Raw genomic sequence first — 9,101 nt, forward strand, 5'->3', positions numbered from 1 at the left:
GAAATATAGTGTGATGTCTTCTATTATTTCGTTAGGGTGTTGTTTGCCTTTTACAAAATATATACATTTTTATATTTCTCTATACTAATATTATTATTGTTGATTAAACCCCTACAATTCTGAATATATGTAATAATCTACATCAGATAGTTAAATAAATTGTCGCGTCGAACATTATATTTTATATTATATTATTATTATTATTATATATATTAACAATTATCACCGCCTATTAGCTTTTACCCATGATTTGCTCACGTTAATGTTGACATTGTCAACTTGTACTGGTTCTTAATAACAATAATTCTGCAAAGTTTAACAGAAATAAATCACGGCCACTTGTAACAGTGCGAATATTTAAGTTGATGTAATTTATTTCCAGTCTCATTTCACCGACTGACAGTAGAGATCGACCTAACCCTCGCGTGCTGTTGTGAACTGAACACAGCACTAGGCGGCGGGTCTCCTGCGCCGTTAGTAACCGGAGTTGGCGTCGATATTCGAGCAGGGGACCTGTTCCCAGCGACCTTCCCAGACAAGGGGCCAGAACTGCCACTCAGGGAGGCCAGGATGATTACTGGTGGACCACATTCAGCGCAGGTTAGTAGTTACTATACAGTGGAACTTCTGTATAAATTTGTTGGATTGCGTGTACTTACAAACTGGTAGTAGTTACCTGCGACTTTATCTACTTTTTAGATGAAAAATAAGTATTTTGCTAACAGTATTTCTAATATATATTTCAATCATATATTTAAAAATGAAATAAAGAATATTTAAAGACAGTCATCCTCTAAAAACACAGCTTATGTATGATACAACAGTAGAGACAAAATCAGTAGTATGCACTCATCTTACAGCACACTACACAGTAATAGTATTTCACTTACTATTTCACTTATAAAGTAAATTAATTAATATTTACGGAAAAAAGATATCTAACCTCATAAATTTGTAATTTCAGGTGTTAGACATATATGACAATGCAGTGGGCATGTTACGAATTGGTCCATTCAATTACGACCCGCTGAGGGGCGTGGACCTATGGCTCGAACAGTCAGATGACTTCATACTGCAGCACCTCAGCACTACGCCTGCAGTGGAACCGCCGCACTTTGTGCACAATGTTAGTAATTTATTTAGGGTGTATATGTATATATTACACCTTACGTTGTAAAGTCAGTGATAGTTGAAAATTTTGGTACTAATCTTCTACTATAGTATTGTAGATTTTTGAAGTCAATTTAATGATCATAATGGAATGGCAAACAAGCTGAAGGCCCACATGAAAATTAAATGGTAACCTCGTCTATATACACGAAAAACACCACGAACTTTCCGTTATCAAGTGACGCCCGCGCTAGCGCACTGCGTTGATATTCTAGAGTTGCAGCAGTGGAGGATGATCAGATGAAGTCAGGTCAGTCGTCAGCCTATCGTGGCAAATTCACTAGTCTTAGTTTCCAGGGCGAACCGCGTGGTGGTCAACCTGAGAGTAGGTACATTGCTAGGAATGCGGTTATTAGTCCACATTACATTACCCTTCCCCCCTAAAATACAATGTAAAATTATATTATTCTAATAAATATTTTTATTCCAATCCTGATCATCTGGATGAATGGCGGTACACGACAATGCGGTTTTCTATAAACTTTTGCCATGCACATTATGGAATCCTTGCAGAAATGATATTTCTGAACCGATACGATATTGAAACCTTCAAGAAAAGAGCTTATACCTTTTTAAAATTTCGGAAACACACTTCCAAATCCCCTGGTGTTGCTCATGGGCGGTGGTAATCTCTTACCATCAGGTGAGCCGCAAGCTCGTTTGTCCCCTGTGCTAAAAATATTCATTTTATATGTATTAACATATAGTTGTGTTTAATATTCCAGATCAGGGTAACGCTAAAATTCATCCAGCAACACCCGTTTCCGGCAGTCACCGTGTTCCCAGACAATCGGCCACACTATTACCGCCGCGACGAACAAACCGGTTGTTGGGTGCCTATCCGTTTCTAAAACTACCATTTTGGTAATTAGTCTCTTTTGCCCGTAAAAAAACTACTATAAGACTTGAGCCGACGTATGGTGCAAATGAATTTAGTAGTAATCAGCACTTCATGTGCCGTTACTGTAGACTTAAAAACATATATACATATATATATTGGGCTTAAAAACTAATTTTGTATTAATTACTTTGTTGTAAATGTTATTTATAAACCACACTTTATTTTTAATCTATTTCATTTTTCTAAGTAATTATTAATTATTTTGTTTCAAAAATTACAAAAATCCTTATAATATATCCTCCAGCCCTTCTTCATAACAACATAAAGTTAAATTAGTATTTTGACACATTCTTTTAAATTATTATTTTTTGTTTAAAGGAAGGAAACGACAAATTCAATGTAGTTAAGAAAAATCTATTTTTATGTTTATTTACATGAATTGACATAATGTGTTTTTTTCATTGACTTAAATTATTAATAGATTTATAATTGTAACTTACTTTGACTTTAAAAATAATTTGACTGCAAATTTAAAAGACAAAGATATATATCAAATTACAGTTATTACTTTAAAATTTCGCACTACAGTTATAATTGCTTAAAACTTATTATTACGAATTTTCTAAACAAAAATCAGGGTTTTCTTTTTAAAAAAAAATAATATTATATACTTAATTCAATTATTTGGCAGTTATGAACTATTCTAGTTTTCGACATACTTATAATTACTACCAGTAATTCCATTTGTCACGGAAATAATCCCAAATCCAGTAATTACTACTCAAACGTTACTGACTGACAGATTGTTTAAAGCGTTAATTATAGAACAATTATATTTTTACAACTCCATTAAATCAGACGGTGCTGCCCTACAATGTAATGGATTTACTAAAACTTCCATATTACATATGTAGCATAGCATATATATGATGATTATATAAAATCAGAATTAAAAAGTTGAATTACAAATCTTTACCGTATGGAACTGGCATAATTAATATGTACATTTGTGTCTTTTATAATAATGTACGCTAATATGTAAATGTTTTGAGTTGTGAATAATATCACTGTGACAAAGTACTAAAATTTTTATGTATTATTTCTTGCGACTGTACAATTAGGTACATTAGAATTAAGTCTTAATTAAACTCGATCCATAACAAAACGAGTTCTGTTGTCATTCAAATAAGGCGGGGTTTTAAAATTCTCTGTAAAGCTGACTATTGGCTGCGTTCCGTTAATTATTAATTATATTAAATGCAACGGATTATTCTACTCATACGCAATGTTTTTAGCCTAGTATATATTTTTAATATTATTATTTCTTTATGACAAAAATGTTTTCAGTTGACATCAAATACCATTTGGTATAAGATTATGTATTTGTCTTTTAGTTGATTAAAACTTAGTGTCATTGTGTTAAATATAAAAATGTTCACAATATCTGTTTTCAAGTAGACAATAATAATTTTAAATATATTTTATTGATTTTTTCACAAAATATTTTATGTGTGTATCAACAAAATGTATTACAGATTATCTGTGTTATTGTTAAAATAAGTTAGTAAACTGTTTTTTATATAAAAAAAACTGGTACTATTACAATATTATATTTTTCACTACCTAAGAACAATGTTATGGAACCTTTTAAAAAAAATATTAATAAATAATGTTATTAATTTAACTAGTATATGTCGGTTAGAACAACCAAATTGATCTATTGAACATTTTTTTATGTACTATTTCATATATTTGATTCCTCTTTTGATTTGGTAAACTATTTCAATTGGATTATACAAAAATAGAATATTAATAAAAATACTTGACACTATTTTGTAATTAGATTATTTTATGTAAATTTTGGTTATATATATGAAACATATGCTACCTTCCAATTTCATAAGTGTTTAAATTATTGTGATAATGATTTATAGTTACAATAATGAATTGTACTAGTTAGTATAAATTACTTTTGTTGTACACAAATGTAGTTACATTGACATTTAGAATTAATTATGATTTTGCAAAAAATGCTGATGTTTTTGTTTTTGGCGATAAGTGAATTTTATATTGACAGCACTAAATATTTGTATGTAAATATGAATTCAGTGTAAATTGTTGCTAAGTTACAAGTTAAGATAATTGTATATTTTGGACATTATTAGAATTTGTTCCTCACGACTGTAAGGTATATTAGATGATCGTAATAATAATTTGTCAGGTTACTTTGCATTGTACAATTAATTAGAAATAATAAAACTATTGTTGTTGATAAACCTATTATTGAACAAGTCCTATTGTAAATATTTAGTACACATAAATTGATAGTTATTTAGTTTTTGACGTTTTAGTTATTGTTTTGTGAAATATAATGATTATTTAAAGTTCAATCAATATTTGTTTTATTTATGCTTTTCTCTGTCTTCCCGGTAAAACAATCTAAATGTTTATTAGTAAACATATAAATTCGTTATTTGTATAATATAAATTATAAAAAAAATTACGGAGATCGAATCTCCGACTATAGGAAAGTAAATATTAACGCGGAGTGATATATGCTAGTCTACTGAATGCGTTAAATTAATTTGTATAATTATTGGTAGAAAGCAGCAAGAATGGATAAGATAAAGAATGAATACATTAGAGGAAGTATGAAAGTGGAACCGGTGTCAGAGAGGTTGAAGAGTAATCGTCTATCATGGTATGGACATGTAATGCGTAGGAATGAGGATAATATTTTAAGAAAGGTGTTACATATGAATGTGGATGGTTATAAGAGCAGAGGAAGACCGAAAAAGAGATGGATGGACTGTGTGAAAGATGATATGGTAAGAAAGGAAGTAAATAACGCAATGACTGCGAACAGGGATGAATGGAATCGAAAAACATATTACGCCGACCCTAAATAAATGGGATAAGGAAGAAGCAGATGATGATGATTGGTAGAAAGCAGCCTACTAAAAACTATTTGACGACATTTAATAAACTAAGCAGATTTTATACATCTAGATAACTACATATACATACAGTGTACAGTCCAATTAACACTACGTTTTATAGGAGTTGGACCATTGTGAAATATTTATTTACGTTATGTTTTAACACGTTACAAGTTCTTAAAAAATTATATTGTCACATCATAATTGATATAGTTGAGGTGATCTTGCATATGAAGAGGAAGATAAGTCACTCAAGCAGCGCATTAAGCTTCATTAAAGTTTATATAATATATTACAAGTTCCACACGAATTAATTTGTATTAAGTTGTGGTTTTATGTATGTTTAGTTCTCGTTCTTAGGTTCTTATGAGCATACATTTAATTTTCTCTTTGCCCGCAGTGCCTCTTTGAGTTGTCATTGTCAGTGTCATATCTGTACCAGTTCTGATCTGTGCTTTGTATTTTCTATATTTACAGATTGCACAGTTTTTCAACTTTGATAATAGCGTATTTTCCTTACTTGCTTTTGTTTTCAATATATTACAATATAGGGAGTAACTGCTATTTAATAGTGCACTACAATTTATCTAATAAATTTGCTGATAATTTTATTTTGTGCAATTAAACATGGACAAACCAACTGTAACTGATCAACCACCACCGTATTCGTCTACAATGCATCAAGGTATGTAATAATTTTGATAATTTGTTCCATTTTTAGTTATTGAACGAACGTACTTATCGGCCATAATAGGTACGTAGTTAATAGCCGAGATAAAGTACATTGCCGCCTATTTTTATTGAATAATCAATTATATTACTATTTGCTTATTACGCGATGTTGTGTTTTTAATGTTGGTGGCCTAAATATAATGGATTAGCTTAATTATGTCTGAATTATCCTATAAAATAAGAACATAAGATGATGATAATGGAATGGTGGACTCGCCTGCCCTAACGGTTTACGCTGGCGGTGCACCAGTGGAGGATGATAAGATGAGCATGAGGTCAGTTCAACTAGCCCCTGACCGTGTGGAGGTCGACCTGACATGGTATATTGCTAGCAATGGCATCATTAATCCACAATAGTAACAATCCCTTTCCCCAAACACATATGTATTTTTTATGGATGTTAATGGAATGGTGCAACCATCTTCGCTAACGGTTTATGACCAGCATAAACAGTTAGCGAAGACGGGTGCACCAGTGGAGGATGATAATATGAGCACGAGATCAGTTCAGTTAGCCCATCATGATAAATTCTTGTTGAATTTATCTCGATGGGCTAACTCATTAGTCATTTTTATTAATTTCTATTCAATGGTCTCAATGGGCAAACTGACCTGACATTGTGACGAATTTAACAAGAATTTATATATATATATAAATTTATATATAAATTCTTGTCCGCGGAACTGCCTGGAGGTCAACTTGACATGGTATATTGCTAGCAATATAATCATGAGTCCACATTACTAACAATCCCCTGTCCCCCCAATACATGAGTATTCCATAATTTAGTTTAGCATAAATATTAGGCAAGTAGTAGTATAGCTAAATATCTACTATCTTTATGGCACCTGGTGCATTAGTATATACCTATGTATGTAAATATTTTTTTAATATACAAATGTTTATATATTTTTATATAGAATCATTTCTTACCCTTTACTACCTGTATACAATTGAAACTACAAAATGTAGTATGTAGTTTTTTATTTCTCATCTATATGGGCTATTCATTCATTTTATATACTATACTAGTGATCAAACTCTGCTATGTATTGCTGCTGTAGGTACAATGTTGTAATGGAAGTTAGTTTTATACATATCAACCTTCCAGAAGAAATTATAGGAAAAACCAAAAGGATATAGTTTGTAAGGTTTAAAAGAAGAAGAGAAACAGATAAAGAAATAGCTACTATGCTGCATACCAATTATAGATATATTTTAACTTAAATGTATATATCTAATTAGTTTTTATTTCAAATTACAGTGCCCATGCCTCAACCTCCGAATGTAAGTGTACCTGGTCCGCAGCACCCTCCTCCTCCGCCAGGATACACCCCCTACGGAGCGCCGCCATCTACATCTAATCCGCCAGAACCTGGATACCTGCCCAACTATGGAGCTACCAACATTATCATACAACCGGTACAACCAACATTACTCGCAGTCGGAGCATGCCCGGCCTGTCGTGTTGGTATCCTTGAAGACGACTTCACTTGTCTGGGTATATTATGCGCTATATTCTTTTTCCCAATAGGTATCTTGTGCTGTCTTGCTCTTAAGAACAGGAGATGTTCCAATTGTGGTGCAATGTTTGGATAAATTCCTTAATGATCTATTGAATATGAAAGGCCTGATTTATTATGTTATATTATGGATATCATTTACAACATAAGGCACTCTATATACAAATTTTATTCATTATTAGAATTATGTATATGATTAAACAAAAGTGAGTAGCTAGGTGTGTCATAAACTATATACTTACTTTATTATAAAAGATTCTATAAGGAAATAAACAATGTATTGAATAGTTCACTTGTTGGCTCATCATCTAAGAAAAGTCACAGAGCTCTCATTTAATACTTTAGATCAAACTTATAGATTTTTATACAATGCGAGACTCTTAATATTGTTTTTACAGATTATATCATTCCTCGAATATTCCATCTATAATTGAACTAAAATATTCCTTTTCAAGAAATTAATACAATGTTTCTGCCTACTATTATGTAACCACATAGAAAGAATAACATGCAAATTTATGAATAAAGGGATAACTATTTAGATTTATGAAACATTTCATATTCAAACTGCATATTTTCACTATAATATATATATAATGTGAAAAAAAAAAACTGTTAGTAATAGCTGTTTATTTTTTGATGATATCTGATAAGATATATTTGTTAAGAACTGGCATGAAACACAACTTATATATTTTTTTGAATCATTCACTATTCCTAATATGGAAATACATATAGTGCCATAGATAAAGTGTAAAATATGACTCAGTGTGACTCACATTTTATCGGTTTTTATCAGACAATTGTGATATTTATTTATATTATAATAGTATTGTTTTTCTTGTAAATCTTTCAGATGATAATCTCCTTGAGGAATCTAGTAAATTCACTGTAATTAATGTTCGCTTTCATAATTTACCGAGAAATTTATACCGTCCATAATTGTAACGATTCTTACCATTCTTAGTGTAAGGTATACCACTATAGCATTTACCTTAAGCTAAAATTTAAAAGCACCTTCATACTCATTTTGTTTGTCTATTGTATTGTAACGGAATCTGTACATCATTGCTTTTATTCTAACATTTATATTTATAATTACACGTATTATCAAAGGCCATACAAAGAGTTCGAAGTCAATGAGATGGTAGTATCCACCATGAAACAAACACATCTACACGATAGTGGGCGCGCGAATTCTTTTACTAAGATATGTGTGTGTATGTACATATCATATACATATACCTCACATCAGAACGTATTTTTTTTTATTTTAATAAATGCTTAAAAGACAATAAAATGTAAAAAACTATGTTTTCATTTATATATAGCATCATTACATAATATAAAATAAAATCGCTGCCGCTGTCTGTCCGTAGGTATGCTTAATACGCATAGTATGGCAATCTTTAAAACGATTTTGACGCGGTTTTTTTAATAGATAGAGTTATTCTAGAGGAAGGTTTATTTATATAATACATATATAAATCTACATACATATATACACCCGTGCGAAGCCGGGGCGAGTAGCTAGTATCATATACAATGGAAAAATACAATAACTTTGTAGTACAAAACTGTACGTCCCATTCATTGCAGGGCGCAACATATATTTCTAGAATGTATTAATATGTCCTACCTGTATAAGATATATGTATACGTATTCATACGTTCCACTCGGCTATCAGGCTAGTAATATGAAATATTTTCTTATCCGTGTTTATTTATCATAATCGTTTCGAAGACTTCTCCTCAAGACAGTATACGATCTATATTATTATGATAGGTCAGAATACATGTTTATTAGAATCTTTGTTATACTACAAAACTTTCGTTATATTTGCAGTAATAATTAAACAAAGAGTACACGATGTACCGGATCGGCCCAGAGCTGGA

The 9,101-nt window shown here is 31.1% G+C and overlaps 2 protein-coding genes across 4 annotated transcripts in view; both read left to right on the forward strand.

Moving 5' to 3' along the window:
• Window positions 1–2,566, forward strand: part of LOC131848123 (protein N-terminal asparagine amidohydrolase) — a 46,744-nt gene extending 44,178 nt beyond the window's left edge. For all 3 annotated transcript variants that reach the window (XM_059197882.1, XM_059197883.1, XM_059197884.1), the window contains 3 exons: window positions 383–600; window positions 965–1,126; window positions 1,896–2,566. In XM_059197882.1, the coding sequence (XP_059053865.1) occupies window positions 383–600; window positions 965–1,126; window positions 1,896–2,021 (506 nt within the window). In that variant the 3' untranslated portion in view covers window positions 2,022–2,566. The remainder of the gene's footprint in view (window positions 1–382; window positions 601–964; window positions 1,127–1,895) is intronic.
• Window positions 2,567–5,421: 2,855 nt separating this feature from the next.
• Window positions 5,422–8,680, forward strand: LOC131848217 (membrane protein BRI3). Its single transcript, XM_059198006.1, has 2 exons — window positions 5,422–5,635; window positions 6,947–8,680. The coding sequence occupies exons 1-2, from the start codon at window positions 5,578–5,580 to the stop codon at window positions 7,279–7,281; spliced, it is 393 nt and encodes a 130-aa protein (XP_059053989.1). The 5' UTR covers window positions 5,422–5,577; the 3' UTR covers window positions 7,282–8,680.
• The last annotated feature ends 421 nt before the right edge of the window (window positions 8,681–9,101 follow it).

This window comes from Achroia grisella, unplaced genomic scaffold, assembly GCF_030625045.1.
Source record: "Achroia grisella isolate CSIRO2021 unplaced genomic scaffold, CSIRO_AGI_Agris_v1 utg546, whole genome shotgun sequence".
Lineage (NCBI taxonomy): Eukaryota > Metazoa > Arthropoda > Insecta > Lepidoptera > Pyralidae > Achroia > Achroia grisella.

Coding starts and splice junctions, on each gene's coding strand:
- LOC131848217 (XM_059198006.1), top strand. CDS start 5,578: ATGGACAAACCAACTGTAACTGATCAACCACCACCGTATTCGTCTACA. Junction 5,636..6,946: donor TTCGTCTACAATGCATCAAG/GTATGTAATAAT, acceptor TTCAAATTACAG/TGCCCATGCCTCAACCTCCG.